The 18085-nt window shown below is 47.4% G+C and overlaps 1 protein-coding gene across 7 annotated transcripts in view; it reads left to right on the top strand.

The window, feature by feature from the left end:
- Positions 1 to 18085, top strand: part of RTEL1 (regulator of telomere elongation helicase 1) — a 1752068-nt gene that overhangs the window by 245579 nt on the left and 1488404 nt on the right. For 6 of the 7 annotated variants that reach the window (XM_069650890.1, XM_069650896.1, XM_069650894.1 and 3 more), the window contains one exon: positions 1043 to 1108. The exons of the other annotated variant lie outside the window; for it this stretch is intronic. In XM_069650890.1, coding sequence (XP_069506991.1) covers positions 1043 to 1108 — 66 coding nt within the window. The remainder of the gene's footprint in view (positions 1 to 1042; positions 1109 to 18085) is intronic. 7 annotated transcript variants of the gene reach the window in all.

Genomic DNA, 18085 nt, shown 5'->3' with positions numbered 1-18085 from the left:
CTGATTCCTGTGCCAGTGCTCCACTTTAGCAAATGGAAAAAAGTGGCGCCCATGTACGGCACAACTTTGGTGTCGCTGTTCTGGAGGAGTGCCACGGATAGCTATGCTGCGATGTGTGATACAGCCTGGCTCAGCTCTGCAAACCCTTAGCTTCGCTGAGGAACCGCTGGGCAGGGTTTTGGTGTTCTGTACTCCTTTCCCCAGTCGTCATTCGGGTTTGTGGGAATGGGTCCATCACTGTTAAAAGCATTATTTATGCATGCTGGGCACACTATTCCAAAAGTACATCTTACACATTTCCAAACTTTAAAATGCTGCTTAATTGTTATACCCCTTCATTTGTGTTTTATCATGTTCTCGTCAGCAGTTTTTGTTAAATTGCGATTCTCGCTATTTATCTAAACTGCGGCCGAGACTTGCAATCCGCCCGTTATCTATAAAAAGAGGCGGATTGCAGGCAGTGCACTATCGTGCACTGCGCTGATGCCCAGGCCCACTTCAGAATTAGCGCGGTGCCTGGGCATCAGGAAAAGGTGCAGTGAAGCGTGCTGTTTAGCGCACTCACTGTGTCTGGTTCAGAATCGGCCCTGAGAACATTGAATTGAGAAAGTGTTTGGGAATGGATGGGAACAGGACAAAAGTAACCAGTGGAAAGTGAATATTTCAATCTTGAGTTGTCATCTCATTTTACACCAAAGGCAGAAGGAAGAGCTATCTTATTTTGGAAGGAAGGAGTATTTTTAGTGTTTACAGTTGAAAAGCTGCTAGTCAATCAAAAGGAAGGGATCCCAGCTAGACTACCCTTTCTAGAGGTGTTTTTGGAAAGAAGGTCTGCTAAAATATCTCTCTCTCTGTGACCCGCGGAAGTAGATCAGGTCAGAATATGCTTCGTCTTAGACCAGCCCATGACCTTAAAAATGTTTTTTTTTTAAAAACACCAACCGATACAAATGCTTGCTATATGTATGAGACCGGGTGTATAGTGCTATTTCAAGGCAATATGACGTATCTCACCTCTACTGTACAATTCTGTGTTTTTTAGAGTCGCAGAGCCCACAGCATTGATTTGAAGGGGACCGTGCTGATATTTGATGAAGCTCACAACGTGGTAGGTTGCATTCATTTCATCATCTGCTCTAGGGAAGCCAGAGGCTGGCTAACGTCCGTCTTAGCAGACCTTATCTCTAGAGCACATTGGGGCGATAAATTCTCTAGTGAGTCTAACATTTTCTGTGGTGTTCCCCAGGGAGCTAGTCTCTCCCCACTACTTTTCAATCCATACCTACGCCTCCTGTGTGAAGCCCTAGACAACATAAACGCCTTTTTTACTAACTACGCTGACGACACGCAGCTGGTAGTAGAACTGAGTGGAGACCACACGAAAGACAATAAAATGGTGAACCAACTTTACAATACCATCAAACAATGGATGGATCATAACTCGATGTGTTTGAGTGGGAACAAAACTGAGCTGATGGTTTTTTGGTCCAATCAAGCCAGGGCCAAACTATCATCCAGCTACGAGTCTTTCACAATAAGAGTTCCACATCCAAGTAGTGACTTGAGCTCAGATGCTCAAGCCTCCTTCTATGTCAGCAAAAATTGTTCTTAGTACTTGAGATTACTAAAAATGATCAGACCTGTACTCAACTAATCTAACTGCTACCATAGCCAGAGCGACCATACTTTCTAGACTGGACTACGCAATGCCCTTCTATTGGGTGCCAGTAAACAATGTCTAACAAAATTTCAGCATATTCAGAATCATGCAGTGCGTATAATCAAGCATAAGAAAAAAATCTGATCATATCAGTGAGCAAGGAAGGCACTACATTGGTTAAGGGTTGAAGACCGCGTAATGTTGAAATCAATGACACTCGCACACAAGTGTCTATACGGTAAAGCACCGGCCTACCTTAAGTCCAAGATTGTGGGCTGCATCCCAACCCGCTACCTTAGATCTGAGGCCCAAGGGCTCATTACAACCGACCTCCACAGGAAAGCAAATGGATTGGGCAGAGCCTTTCCAAGCCGGGCAGCTCTCCATTGGAACAAACTGCCGCCGAGCCAGAGAGTTGAATCCAACCTCCTCAGATTCCGAAAGCAATTGAAAACCTTTCTTTCAAAGGGATTGTGTCCTCCGACTTATTCCTTATCTTAGATATCTCCTTCCAGCTCTGCTGGCCTCGGAACATTTTTCTCTAGAGGGCGCTGCGCGTCGACGTCCGCCGAGTCGATGTCCCTCGACAGCCGCCGTATCGACGTCATCCTGCCTATAAAGGCCGCACGCAGCGTCCGTTGCTCAGTTCCGTTTTTCCGCGCTTACTCAGTGCCTCGGAATACAGTTGCTCAGTTTTATAGACAATTTATCCTATTTACCTCGAGATATTCGATCCGTACTCGATGGCTTCCTCGTCGAAACTGACGACCCCTCGGTCCGGCTTCAAAAAATGCCGAGATTGTGGGAAAAAGATGTTGCTGACTGACCCTCACAGAGTTTGTCTGTGGTGTTTGGGAGCTGAACACCATTGTTCGGAGTGCGAGGACTGTATGTCAATGACAGCTAAGGCCCTGAAGGAGCGTAGGGGGAAGCTGGAGAAAGGTAAGACTTCGTCTCCTCGTCACCATTCGCGTTCCAGGTCTCGGAGTGGGTCCCATCACTGCTCGAGATAGAAGCACTCGAAGAGGAGACGTCGAAGATCCCCTTCTCCGTCCTCCTCTTCCTCTGTTTCTCCAAAGAGAATCCCTTGCCCCACGAAACATAGTTCCCGGGCTGAATGGGAGGAATTCCGCAAAAATATGATGAGCGTCTTCGAGAAAGCGGCCTCGACACCCTCGAAGACTGCCGAGAGCGATGCTCTGGTCGAAAGACCCGAAGGTCAAAAACACTGCGAGTCGCAGTACCCGGCGAAGGAAGCTTCTCGAGCACGCCACGAACCCTCGAGTAAAGCTATGACCTCAAAACCTTCTTCGAAGGTTCCGTCGACGCCATCGACGAAGGTTCCGTCGACGCCGAGGTTGGTGTCTTCGCCGTTGTCGAAGGGACCTTCGACACACAGGTCTGTCGACTCGACGCCATCTTCGACACCGGCGTCGATGCCAAGGAAAGTCACGGTTACGACGCACCCAGTGGCTATCCCCAAGTCCTCGATGGCGTCGAGACTGTCGACTTCCTCAAGCAGAATCCCAATTCTATCGAGGACCTCGAGGCCTTTGTTTTCAACGCCACGCCGGAAGCCTTCGGCGTCGACGACGACATTATTGACGTTTTCGATGCCGATTATGACAAGTTTGGCACCCTCTGCCTTGGAGATGGGTTTTACACCCTCTGTGAGTTCAGAACAATTGAGAACTATGTCCTCAATTATGGAAGAGGGAGAACTATCTGAACAGGAAGACACATTTGAGTTGCAGGGACCTGCAACCCCAGTTAGAGAGGAGTTATCCTCAGAAGAATGCAGGTTAAAGGATCTTCATGATTCCTTACATGAGGCAAGTGGGTTAGACACTTCCCCTGAGGTGGAGTTTGCTAGGCCAGACCCGGGGGAGCATGCTGAAACCCCCTATAGAGCCTTAATGGCCAGGTTCACAGAATTTATGGGGTGGTCAACACCTTCACAGGCTTTCCAACAAGATGACCTCAACAAGATGATCTCACGGATATTCTTGACAAAGGTCCACAGGAGGATCCTGTAGTGCCCTTTCATAAAGCTCTTCAGAGGAAGATTATGACGAACTGGGAAACCCCAGATGTCATCCCGGCAGTAAATAAAAAACTGTCTACAAAATACAGGGTATCTTCTGCAGACCCGGAGTTTTTGTCAAAACACCCATCCCCAGAAAGTCTGGTGGTACAGGCAGCATCTTCTACTGATGTCAAGACTGCTTACCCTCCCGTCCCACAGGACAGGGACGATAAGAAATATGATTCTATGGCAAAGAAAGTTTTTTCGGCATGTAGCATGGCGTTAAAATCTGTTAATGCTACTTGCACCCTTGCTAAATTCAGCCATACACTTTGGGAGTGTGCTTCTACAGCGGCTGACTGCATCCCGGAGGGAGAAGAAAGGGAGGCGTTCCTAAATATCATACAGGACGGTAAAGACGCTACATGCAAATCCCTCCAGACGGGCATTGATTCGGCTGACAGTATCAGCAGAGAAATGGCGGCAAGTACAACAACCAGGAGATTCGCTTGGTTGAGAAAGTCTGGTTTTGCCCCAGATGTGCAAGCCAGGCTCTTGAACATGCCATTCGATGGCTCTTCTTTGTTTGGGAAAAAGGCGGATGACAGTTTAGAAAAACTGCAAACATCAAAAGCAGCAGCAAAATCCCGCTGCAATCCGTCAGACACCTTTTTGTCCCACAGGAACCTCTGCGAGGGGCAAGTCCTTTCGCTTCTACTCCGCATTCGGAAGAGGTAGAGGACGACAGGCTCAAAGGGGACAAAGAAGAACTACCCGAGGTGGACGGGATAGATATTCAAAAGCCGCAGCAACAGCAGGTGCCTCTTTACCATCGGCATCTGCATCAGCCGCCCCAAAACCACTCTGAGGACTTCCCTCACAGGACACCTGTAGGAGGCAGATTAACTTAACATCTGGTGGAATGGCAGGCTATCACGTCAGATGCTTGGGCATTGGAAACAGTTGCCCAAGGTTACTGCCTGCCTCTCCTACGCATACCTCAGAGTCATCCACCTGGGATCAGCTCTCAGAAAGCTCCAGATCCGCTCCTCTTGCAGGAAATTTTGGACCTGCTAGAGAAAGGTGCCATAGAACCGGTACCTGTAGCGGAGAGGAACAAAGGCTGGTACTCCCCTTACTTTCTCATTCCAAAGAAAGACGGAGGACTGAGACTCATCTTGGACTTGAACAAATTCCTCAGGAAAGACAAATTCAAGATGGTAACTCTTTCTCAGATCCTTCAGGCCCTTCAGTTCCAGGACTGGTTGGTATCTCTGGACCTTCAGGACACTTATTTCCAGGTGCCTATCCATCTCAAACACAGGAAATACCTGAGGTTCGCAGTTCGCAATTGGCAACTCTCATTATCAATTTCGAGTGCTGCCATTTGGGCTGACCTCCGCCCCGAGGGTCTTCACCAAGTTAATGTCGGTAGTGGCGGCAAGTCTAAGGAGGGAAGGGGTTCACGTCTACCCCTACCTGGACGATTGGTTGATCAGGGCTGTATCTTCGGAACAAGCTCAGATCCAGCTAAATCACGTTTGCCACTCCCTTCACAGACTGGGCTTCTCCCTCAATTTAAAGAAGTCACAAATGATACCATCGCAGAGACTCCAGTTCATCGGAGCGATCCTGGACACTTCCCTGGGAAAAGCCTCGCCACCAGAGGTGAGGGCTCAAGATATTCTACAGATGATTACCAAGTTCCAAAATGCCCAACGTCTCCCAGCCTTAGACTTTTTGAGGTTGCTAGGCCTCGTGGCATCCTGCATTTTCCTAGTGCCAGAGGCTCGCCTGAGAATGAGATCCCTCCAGTGGGCACTGAGGACTCAGTGGTCACAATTCTCAGGAAGAATGACAGATCTTCTTCAGGTTCCCGACAGGGTGGCTTGAGACCTTCAGTGGTGGGCCTGTCAGGAAAACATTCTGAAAGGAGAACAGTTTTGGCAACCCTGGCTGGAGATAACAGTAGTCACGGATGCCTCACTCACGGGGTGGGGAGCCCAAGCCAAACGACTTGACCATCAGCGGTCGTTGGTCTCCATCGGAGTCCAGACTACATATCAACCTGTTAGAGCTGAGGACCATCAGACTTGCGCTGAAGGCGTTCCTGCCAGCTGTACAAGGGAAGAATGTCCTGATAATGACGGACAACACAGTGGCCATGCATTACCTCAACAAAAGAGGAGGCGTAGCATCACTACCCCTGTGCAGAGAGGCGATGCAGCTCTAGTTTTGGGCAATCCAAGAAGGAATCTCTATCGGCAGTTCACCTAGCCGGAGAGAAGAACTTGACAGCGGACGCTCTGAGCAGGCAGAGCACAGTCTCCCACGAGTGGGAACTAGCTCAGGAAGTCCTTCAAGAGATCTTCGCCCTTTGGGGAACCCCTCAGGTGGATCTGTTCGCCACCAGTGTCAACAGGAAGTGCGATCTGTTCTGCTCAAGGGAATTTCCCCCGAGAGGAGCTCTGGGAGACGCGTTCATAGTGGACTGGGAGTTTCCGCTTCTGTACGCGTTCCCACCGGTCCCTGTCATTCCTCAAATGATCAGGAGGTTGAGAAGATTCCGGAAAACCATGATCCTAATTGCCCCGGATTGGGCCAGGAGAATGTGGTACCCGGACCTTCTAGACTTGTCCATCTGCCCTCCAATTCGACTTCCACTCAGAGAGAACCTACTCTCACAGAAGGGAGGTCAGGTTCTCCATCCAGACATCAAAACCCTCAACCTTCACGCTTGGCTTCTGAAAGGCTGAGGTACAAGGATTGGGACCTCCCTGATGATGTTATGGAGGTGTTGCTTTCGGCAAGGAGGCCAGCAACAAAGTCTTTATACCGCTGCCGTTGGAACAGATTTTGCAGCTGGTGTAGAGAACAGAATATCGACCCCTTTTCATGTGGTACACCAATGGTTTTGTCCTTCCTACTCTATTTGGCGAATTCAGGCCTTCAAGTTTGCACCATTAAGGGCTATCTCGCAGCGCTATCCATCTTTAAGCGCACTGCGGAAGAACCATCCTATTTCAAGTTACCCTTGGTAATACAGTTTCTAAAGGGGTTAACCAACGTTTATCCCCCAAGACCATTCCAGTTTCCCCTATGGGATTTAAACTTAGTCCTAACTTTCCTGATGGGCACACCTTTCGAACCACTCGATTCTTGTTCGTTAAGATTTCTTACCCTTAAAACTGTTTTATTAATAGCACTTACATCTGCTAGAAGGGTGAGCAAATTATAAGCACTTTCTTGTAAACCCCCTCATACAATCTTTCACAAAGACAAAGTTGTCCTGCAAGTGAAGCCTAATTTCCTCCCAAAGGTGGTTTCTGAATTCCATATCACTCAGAAGATTACCCTGCCATCTTTCTATCCTCCTCCTCATCCGGGGAAAGAGGAAGAGAGTTTACACAGGCTGGACCCTACAAGGGCTTTAAGTTTTTACATCAGTAAACTGGCCAGGATAAGACAAGCAGACCAGCTGTTTGTAGTCTACACAGGTCACAAGCTGGGGTTACCGATAACTAAGCAGACCATTTCCAGATGAATCATTCTAGCCATTTTGGAATGTTATAAACTGGCAGGAAAAGAGCCCCCTCAAAACCTTAGGGCTCATTCGACCAGAGGTATTGCAGCTTAATCGGCCCTCAAAAGAGGAGTGCCGGTTAAAGACATTTGTGCGGCCGCCACATGGTCGTCTGTCCATACCTTTACACGATTTTACAACTTGGATTCCTCCTCCAGTCAAGAGACTAGGTTTGGAAGGGCAGTATTGCACTCTATTCATCAATAGACGGCAGCATGAAGTCAGTACTCCCACCTCCAATAATAGAATACTGCTATGGGAGCCTATCTAAGATAAGGAATACGTTGGAGGACACAATCCCTTCGAAGAACAAGTTACTTCTTACCTTGTAACGTTCTTTCGATGGGATGTTCCTCCGACGTATTCCTTATCGACCCTCCCATCCATCCCTGCAGTTCTACTTCCCTTGTTGTTGCAGCTTACGCTCCTTCAGGGTGATTAGTCTAGTCCAGACAGAAATACTGTGGGCTACAAAACGGAACTGAGCAATGGACGCTGCGCGCGGCCTTTATAGGCAGGATGACGTCGATACGGCGGCTGTCGAGGGACATCGACTCGGCGGACGTCGACGCGCAGCGCCCTCTAGAGAAAACATTTCCGAGGCCAGCAGAGCTGGAAGGAGATATCTAAGATCTAAGGTAAGGAATACGTCGAAGGAACATCCCATCGAAAGAACGTTACAAGGTAAGAAGTAACTTGTTAATTTAAATGATCTAAACAACCCTGAGTAGTACTCTACCTGTTCTTGAACTGTCAAGCGTCTTGGGCTATGTTTTGTCCAGCCCATCTACTACACGTTTGTAATTGTCTTCTTGTGGCGCCCCGATGCCTGCGGGCTTTCGGCACCTTATAAACAAATAAAATCAGTGGACCTCAAAATGCTGTGCTCGGATCCCCCTGGCCCACCTTCTGCACAGTTGATTAAGCTGATGAGCAGTGCTTCATGTGTATGATAAGGTCTGGCATGTGATATCTCCAGTCAATCCCCATGATTTCCATTATGGATGTAGGACCAGTGCCTCTAGCTGGTTATATGCATGTAGTGCTAAATCACAACCTCTCCCCGAGATCTGGTCTTTGTATGTTTTATGGACTTTTTTGGCTCTCACTTTACTGTTTGCGCTCTCAATCAGTGCCTTCTGTGTAGCTCATGGGAGCAGAAGAAACCAACAGACTTCACCGAGAAGGATGGCTAGCTCGCTAGGACCACATGTGTTACTAGGTTGCAGTCAAATAGAATTTTGGTAGACGCTTTCTTAGAAGGAACATATAAAATGATACAATTGCTAAATCTGTGAGAAACCTGAAGGTGTCTCCCTAGCTATTCCCTGGGGATCTGTCATCCAGGTGGCCCGGACATGGCCATCGCTATTGGATCCAGTTCCTGACGGTGGACCAGTGAGGGAGGATCACCTGGATCGGGGTTCCTCAGGGAATGGGATTGGGTCACAGACGGGCGAGATGCAGTATCCCCCTTCTTCAACACCTTTTCCCCATCCTACCTCGTAGGATATTCCAACACACTGCGCCTCCACCCCTTTTTTTCCACACGAACACTTTCGCACAACCCGAAAGGCAACGGACTAACACCAGGGCCGTTTACCTGACATGTCCCAGTACCAGTTAGGCAAAGTGAGACAATAGACCAGAATCGCGCACACCTGATGGCCCTTCCCCTTCCCCACAGGGATAAAAGGTAGAGCACAATACGAGCAAGGCAATCCGCACGACGTAAGGGCTAACTCAGCACGGCAGTTCAAGGGGAGAAGAAAGACAGCGCAGGCAGAGAGGGTGACAAGGAGAGAGTCAACCTTGCCCTTTCCAACCAAGGCCTGCAAAACCTCCACAGATAGAAAGATAAGACTGCGAACAAAGGCCAACATGTGTTGCAGCAGATGTAAATGGTACACGAGACCCTCCTCCGCTGATTACCAATCCAGGGAGAGACGCTTGCCTCAGTGGTACCAACCTTGACTCCAAAGGCAAGCGGTTTATCACAGCTGGTGAGTCGAGGAGAGTGTCGATAAGAAACCAAACGGTGTTGAACAAAAAATAGAACAAGCTCATTTGAACTTTGAAAAGCAAGCAATACTAGTAACGGAGGGGGAAAACCGGTGACAGAGGAGTCCGGCACCACATGGGTGCTCGCTCAGAAACCTCTTGGCGATTACCCAACTGTAAAGATTACTGTAACCAGAAGGCCTTGCGAAGAGGCGAAGAAAGGTCAAAGTGGTCATACAGGGGTCTTGTAAACTCCTCTGTACCGTCGAAATTCTTTGACCTGCAGGTGATTGCGAAAGCTGAGGGAAGTGAATCCCGCATGGTGAAAGTTAGTATTTGAACTGTGTATCGGAAAAGTTGTCGAGAGTGAACCCGGAAAAGGGAAACCGACAACGAGGGGCAAAGCCCAAAAACCTGTTAAAGACATTAAGATTTGTGAAATAAAGAAGTATTCCAAGACAAGGGGAAGGAAAGTGCCCCTTGTCATTTGGGATCTGAGCCCGGCCGAGGGAGATCCAGTGGTGGAAAGCTATCACCCAAAATTCACTGAGAAGGGAACTGTCTTGTGAATGTGTTGAATACGATTACTGAGCGGTCTGTGCCCAGAAGAGGGGGACCCAAAGGTGAAGCCATCACCCAAAGTGTTTGTAGAACAGAACTTCTGTATGTTTGTTGAGAGCATCAGGCCTCGAAGGCAAGAGACCTTTTTTGAAAGGAGACTATACCATTGAAGAACCTGATAACTGATACAGTACTGTTAGCTCATGCTGGGAAGGCTCGAGCGTGTGCTGTGCTGCAAAGTCCCACCTTGTCCTTTGGTGTCCTTTGCACCTTGTCCTTGTCCTTTGCTAAAAACATGGGGGAGACCTCAAGGCAGTCACATCCTGACTAATTATTTGAGCACCGTTTCCTTTATTTTGATACCCTATCCCACACTTTCTATGATTAGTTGTATGGAATTGGCAATAGGTTTTTCTTAGGATAGGCCTTTTTATTTTGACATAACGCCACTAGGACGGCCTTATTTTTCATTTGGTGGTCGACGTTTACTCCCATCTTAGATTTAGGTTAGGCGTTTTTCTACCCTGCATTGATAGTTCAATAAACGCCCTTAAACTGTGATCACTTGTGTCTGTCTTTACTGTTGCCACCTTGTGTTCCTTACATATCCCACACACATTGAGCCGTCTAGTTTTTTTTGTGTGATGTTTCAGGTTGCAGAGAAGAGTAGAACTTATTATTTTGGGTATACTGATTGAATTTTACTTGAGGTAGCTTGTGGCGAATCCATAAAAGACTCTACGAATGATTAATAAAGTCCATGCCATGATGCACCAAAAGCCAGCAGATGAGCACCTGGAAGTGACCCAGTCTCTGGATGACCACCTCTTTGACTAAATGCAAAAAGAAGGCACAAAGGCTAACTAACCTTTGTGTGGGCTGCACTTCCTAAAAGCCACGTCGTGGTTAGATTCAGTATGTTCATTGGTTGAAATCTTCAATTCAAGTTTTTTTTTATATAGAATTAGTACACAATAGTCTCCTTTTTCTCTTTTGCACCAAATGTGACTTATATTTAATTAGATTAATTGCAGATGTGGCTAGAGGTCATATGAATATCGTCATTCAACAGTTGAGCAGTGTTAGTTACGATTGTATGCAGTGCACTACAACAACCCTGACCACCTAGCAATGGTATAAATCTGTACTACACAGGTTGTTAGCGTGATTGAGCAGCAAGGCTAATCTCAAGAAGGGTCAATGTGAGTTGTAGGGGAGTAATACATAGATTCACAGTAACAAGTATTCAAATAAACTGTTATACACAAGGTTTCTTGATTAAACAATTATTAATTTAACAGTCAGAGTAAGCTTTCTTCAGAAGGGGCAATATAATAGTAACACACAAATCTACTCCAAAATACACACGCTTAATATTTCGAAATCAGGAAGTACCCTTTTTGGATGGCACACTGACACTTCCTACACCCTCAGGTGACTTTAGTAACTAGGACACTGTGGACATTAATATACCACTGTTTGCATTTAGAATCGGATTTAGGAGTATGTCAAAGGGAAAAGGTTATTAGAACAAATCAAGAAATCGCACACAATCTGAAGTAGGTAAGTACTTTTGGTAACCCCCAATGCAAAGTTAGTTAACTCCTTCCTGGAAGGTAGACCAAACACAATGGCGGCAAGAAAAAGTCATTCAGGGAGCCAGGCTAGGCCAAAGTCAATTGAGCAAAGGTCTAGGTGAGCTGAAACACTTAGGTATGGAAAAGTCTTGCACAATATTTTAGAAGTCTTTGTAGAAAAGAAGAAATCAAAGCAGGGTCACAAGAAGCTGTTAGCAACTCTACAGGGCAATCAAGACAAGTCTCAGCAGAGAACAAGTAAGGTTACAACAAGAGGTAAGTTATTTTAGACTGTACAGTACCTTTGGTTAGAAGAAAACGGCTTTGGCTGGTTTCTGTTCCTGTGCAGATCCCGTGTTCGTGGGCCTCAGTCGTGGGGAAAAGACGGAGGACGTCTGGGGAACTCCTGCACTGCAATGGGACGGTCAGCGACAGAAAAGGACCAACTTCTATTCAGTGGCACTTCGCTGTTTCAGCACCTTGAATCTAAGCAAATGGCAACACCACAGACTCTTGGCTGTCGAGATGGGCGTTCCTTGCATCTGGTGTCCAGCATTCTGTTGAGGTGGCTCAGGTTCGGTCAGTCCTGTTTCCTGGGAGTCCGGAGGATCTTCCTGGAGCTCTTGGCCAACTTAAAAGCAACGCACACAATCTAGTGTTCCTCTCCCTGGCTATTCGGTTCCAGCAGCAACTGCCCGAGAGGATGTCCAAGTGGCTTACTTTGGAGTCGATTGGTCCCACCATCTCAAGGGGAGAAGTCGTCCTTAAAAGGTTTCTCTAGTTGAAACGAAATTGGAGTTTCAGCAAAGCAGCAGGGCTTCACCGGGCAAACCAACGGTCCAGGAGTTGCAGTAGGTGTACTCTTCAAGTTCTTCTTCGGATTACTTCGTCCAGTGGTCGACTCTGCCTTCCAAGCCAAAAAAAGCCTGGCCTTTTATGTAGGTTTCTCCCGTTCATTCCAGCCTTGCTGTCAGTCACCTAGCAGGGTGGCTGTCCTTGCTGGACAGCCAGCCGGCCAATCACCTAAGAGTGCATTCCTGTCCCCTAGGAGTCTCAGCACAAGGAGTTTCGGGCACCTCCCTCATTTCCTGCCCCCGCCAGACACCCTGGATCCAGAGGTGGGCTTCACTTGTGAATCCCGCCAAAGACAAAACGAACAAAGGGACAAACCTGGTTTGGCACACAGAGTAAATCTCAAGAAGGACCTTTCCAAGAAGAAATGGCAAAAAAAGACGACCAGGGCCAGTTTGACAAAAATGGCACCCGTGGATGCTTTATTGCAGCTGCGAACGCATCCCGCAGTATATGCACACCACGATAGTTAAAAGTAAACCACTGCAACCAGCCATTCATGGAGGAAAGGGTAACATAAAAATGTTGCATGAGAAGCTAGATAAAGGGGATACTAAGTAACCCCTCCAGTATCCTATTGTAAGATAGTTTGTGCTGGGTCTAGAAAGTTATAATGCAAGTAAAGTCAATTTCACTTCACTGTTCTTGGAAACAGTAGTTTATCCAGGAGAAGGTATTTAAACCTTGGCGAAATCTGAAAGACTTCCCTGTGTCACTGCACTGAAGGTGCTCTGTGACGCCGTGTAAAAGATCATGTCCATGAAGTTTGTCAGACTCCACAACCAAAAGAAACAGAGTTCAAATCACATTAAAATTACACGAGAGAGTGGGGGAAAAAAGGTCTCACTCTCTCCAGGTAAAAAATCAAAGTCCTAGAGTCCAGCAAAAGAGCTGGGGGCCTCTAAGGTAAAGAGGAGTTAGCACATTTCTGAGAATTCTCCCTAACGGGCAGTATTGACCTCAATTATGTCAAATATACAAACGCTCAATATTATTCACAGAAGTCAAACAGAAATCAAAACATCATTTACCCATTATATTCAGGATCAGAACAGTAATCAAAAACAAATTGTTATAAGAAACATTGGGCCACAAAACGGGTAACACCAAAAAACATTTAAAGAAACAACAAACAGAAAAATCAGTGCATAGAACCATCAGCCAAGTCTCTGAATAATATTTGCGAGTTACTCCATTACCTTATTCTTCTGTTTGGTCCATGCACAACACTAATATGCATAATTTGATTTGATAGGTTATTTATAATGCGCGTAATACCCAGAGGTTTCTAAGCGCGGACCCGGGTATCTGACCTGTGGTGCTTCGTGTCGTCTTGCTTCCAAGGCGAGCACGTTGCCCCTGGGCTATCCTCCCAAGATCATTGTCATCACTGCCTAATGCTGATATAGCCTTCTCCCAATATCGTGTTGTGATCAGTAACCAAGATGCATGTCAATAACATTTGCCCCAGGTTAGTATTGGTGCCTTTTTCAATAGAGAATTAAACGTGTAAGTTACTGTCCCCAGCACCATGGAGTGTGGTTCCTGACCTGCAATGGCAGTAATGTTCATCATCTGATAACGGCTTGGCCGTATTGAATAGTTCCTCTGTGAAAATATATGAAGTTCTCTAATTACACACTCTATACTAATGATCATTCTGAGGTTTGTTAATCTGCTTAGAATCACATGCTGTGCATAGAATCCGACATCCGGCTGTAACCACAGAGTATTGCATCTTGTCTTTCGAGGATTGAAAGGGTACGTCGACATGGGCGTGCCTGTAACACTATCCCTAACGTGTAGTGTACCCAAAATCCATCACGCGTCAAGGTCCCTGAGATTGTTTGTTTCCAACCAGTTATCTGGTCGCCCTAATGCGGAGCTCTTCATAAGAGATTGTGTTATTTGTTGTATTATCGACCTTTGGTCGTTTATTCCCGTTAAGTCACTTCGAAGGTTGAATCCTGTGCACCGCGGAAGACCGCTGGGAATTTCGATGCCTGTTGATCTGGCCGGCGCTGCCGACCTCGTGGCCAGGCCTTCTTGCCGGCCTGTACAGTAGGGAGAGTGGGGTCGGGTGGTCATATTCTTTCAAGAATACCTTTCCTTTTCCCCCTCTCTGTTCCCTGGGTTTTGTTGTTGCTATATCAATCCTGCGCTATGGACAGGACTCCATTTAGATGTTGTCCTTTGTTTAAGGCCAAATAACCGTGGAAAGACGTGCACCGTTGGTGCAATAATTGTCTCCCCCTCAACCACAACGAGGCGGCCTGTAAACTCCTGCGTCCAAAGACGCTTATGGAGCGCTGTTTGAAGCAGGGGGCCGCCTACGGTATGTCGCAGGCCGAAAGTAATTCCCCCGCCGCCACAGCTGCAGAGTGTGATGAAGGCACTAGCGACGACAAAAGCTCCGTTTCAGAGGCCATTGACCTTGCGGCAGACACTTCTCATTCTGCAGTGTCCATCCCCGACCCCGATAGGCACAATGCGAGTCATGCTATTGGGCAAACACCCGGCGACAGGGACGCACAAGGTTCCCACACTAAACACACAACCCAAGGTCCTGCTTCGGCGTACAGTTGAAGCGATCCAAAGCGCAAACGGGCTCTTTGGATACTTCAACGGGATCCGCTGATTTTTATGATCGGCAGCCTTCCCTGCAACCGCAGCAGCGGCTTGCGTCTGGGCAATCTAAAGTAAAGGGCGATAGCACCAAAACACACGCGGCCGTCGAGACACTACAGAAGAAAGCGCTGACACCGCTTACGGCCCCGGTGATGCCGAAATCCTCTGCGCAGCCACCGGTTCAACCGGCACATCTCCCTACTACACCAAGCATCAGCGATGGTTTCGCAAGGATCGCTTCGGCGGTGGGACATAAGGAACGGACGAAAGAAACAGCAAAACAAAAGGAACGGCCTAGAGACGAACCGAGAGACACTTCACAACGTCCGGAACCTTGCAAGGACTACTCTGGGCCTTTTGCTTTTGTCCAGTGATTTAGGAGACAAATCTCAACGCTCTACAGAAGAGATGGGTCGAAATGACCCCTTTCATCCCCTGGATGCCTCTGGTTCATCTTCATGGACCAGGAAGAAGTTTGAGGGATGTATGGACAAACTGGAGAAATGTGTCTCTCTTTCTAAGTGGTTTGCTCCCAAAATGCCTTGTGAGGACTTTCCTTTTACACTTATGGCCAAGTTTCAGAGGACCTTTGACAATCCTCATGAGGAATATACTTATGACCTCACTGATGACGAGGTCCCTGTGGACACATATGTACAAGACGATGCCCCCTTTGGGGACAATATTGATGATCCTGCGGGTCCAATGGAGAATTGGGAAGACAGCCATCAGGTTGATTGTCAACCTCGGGCGTCCCTTCCTCCTACCCTGAACCATGACGCCCTAGGTATGGATTCCCCCCTCCCCCTCCACTCCAGTCCGCCAATCCTCACCTGTGGATGATCAGATCGCGTTTAACGCCATCTTGAAAAAGGCGGCTGGGCATTTTCAGATCGCCACACTGGAGGCTTTGCCAGATTCAGATTTTGTAGAGGACATACTGAAAGAAAAGCCTCCTGCCAGCCAGGTGATTCCTTTGTTGAATTCTATCAAGAGGAGACTGGCGCCTTCATTGTTGACACCAGCTCAGACCAGAAGGGTTAACCCCAGAGTAGAGAAATTGTTTCGCCCTTCTCCTACTGACCCTGCTGACATCAAGAGCCATGCCACTCCAGATTCACTGGTAGGTACCACCACTAGAAAAAGGGCAGGTGTACCCCTGTCTACAGGTGAAGCACCGCCTGATAAAGAATCCAAGAGGTTGTATGCACTGGGGAAGAGGGTCACGACTGCTGCTGCGTTCTCCAGCCGAATAGCCAGAAACACCACTCTGTTGGCCAGCTATGCAGACGTCCAGTGGAACCTGCTGCAAGAAGGCTTTCAGGAGGTACCTGAACCAATGCAGGCTAAGTTGCTCGCAATTGTATCGGAAGGCAAGCAAGTGAATCAGAATGTGCTTAAGAACACTTTATCTGCTACCTTACTTAAGCGACACGCCTGGCTGAGGAACTCCTTAATAAACAAGCCCTTTAAGGAAACCAACTTGTTCGGCAAGGCAGTGGACGAAGCACTGGAGACAGCCAAGAAAGAACATGAGACTCAAGTCCCTGCAACAGATTACCCAGAAGCCTTCACAACTGAGACGGGGCGGCTCTCGTTGTTCCTTTCGTGTGCAAGCTCGCTCCCCTCAAACCTCTATGGTTCGGGAAACAACTGGAATTCAGGACAAGGATCTAACACCACCACGGATCCACCTAGAGGTCAGCGGAGTGGAAAGGGTAGAGGCCGGAGTTCCACCCTAGAGGCTCCCCAGCCTCAGGTCAGAAGTGACCTTCAGATCAGGGTCCCGTCCCATGCCACCCGGGTCGGGAGGCATCTAACATTACTTGTTCATGCATCGGAGGGGATAACAGACCAGTAGGTACTCAAGACCGTCGCCCAAGGGTACTGCATAGAAGTTTGCCGACCACATCAATTCAGACTGCCAAAAGCAAGACGCCTGATGCCGGAACAACTACGCATCCAACTGTCAGAGGTCGCGCTCCTGCAGGGAAAGAGGTGACGGTACGCAAAGGCCATGCGACTGTTAGGAATGATGGCATCCTGCATTTACTTCTTCACGCACGTCTGCGCATGCGTCCCATGCAAGAGTGGCTCAACAGCCAGTGGTGTCAGGCCAGCGGACAATGGGAAGATCTGGTAGTTGTCTCGCCAGCCCTCGTTTTCTCTGTGCAGTGGTGGACGAGAGAAAACCTCTTGAAGGGGAAAGCCTTCACCACCCCTGCAGTAGAAGCCACTTTCACGACAGACTCATCTCTCACCGGGTGGGGGGCTCACCTGCTTCCGCAGACGGCGCACAGCTTGTGGCCCTAGGAGTAGCATCCAACCACATACATCTGTTGGAGCGATTAGCTGTATTCAAAGCACTGAAAACCTTTCAGAAACAGTTACGGGGAAAACAGTCCTGATCCTGACAGCACCACGGCCATGTACTGCCTGAACAAGCAAGGGGGCACACACTCTCCAGGGCTATTCAAGCTGTCCCAAAACATTTGGAAATAGGCTCTCAAACACAGGATGTTCCTGTTGTCCCAACTTTCTTTTTTTTTATTTGATATGGTTGAATTCAATCAACCTTTCAAAATCGATACAAAACATATCATAAATCAATTATTCCAAAACATTTCTTAAAATTAATGGATTACTTGTTTAACATTACAAAATTCAACTGACAATTCATTTGACTTTTAACATATCTCTCAACATCATTACTACAACTAAAGGTAACACATACAGTACATAAACATTCTCAATTCATGGTAACAAAGAAGCAATGACTTCACATACCTATATTGTGCAAATGCAGAATGCAAACTGTAAGAAAAAATGGTCAGTTACATATTTGCCAAACATTAATACCATACTAGTTACCTCCAAGCCTAGGTAGACATGCTCAGATATGATGGTTTTGATTCCACATTTTCTTCCATATTAAGGCTGAGTAGGAAATTAACAGCTGCAATTTGTATTGCCATATTATTACACCCCAACAATACTGCCCAACATTCAGGCTGAGATATATTTCCCAGATATTCACAATGTCTTGAGAAGGCAGACTCTCTTTTAGATCTTAGCAGCGTACACTCTGTGATTAAGTGGACAAGTGTCTCAGGAATAGTGTTGTCATTGCAAACAACATGCATTTTGTTCAACACTCACAAGACGGCGCCTTGCCTTTATGTCAAGTGTGACCCACA

This window comes from Ambystoma mexicanum, chromosome 3p (genome assembly GCF_040938575.1).
Source record: "Ambystoma mexicanum isolate Mex_15411 chromosome 3p, UKY_AmexF1_1, whole genome shotgun sequence".
Taxonomy (NCBI): Eukaryota; Metazoa; Chordata; class Amphibia; order Caudata; family Ambystomatidae; genus Ambystoma; species Ambystoma mexicanum.
This window is presented reverse-complemented; position numbering and strand designations above follow the sequence as displayed.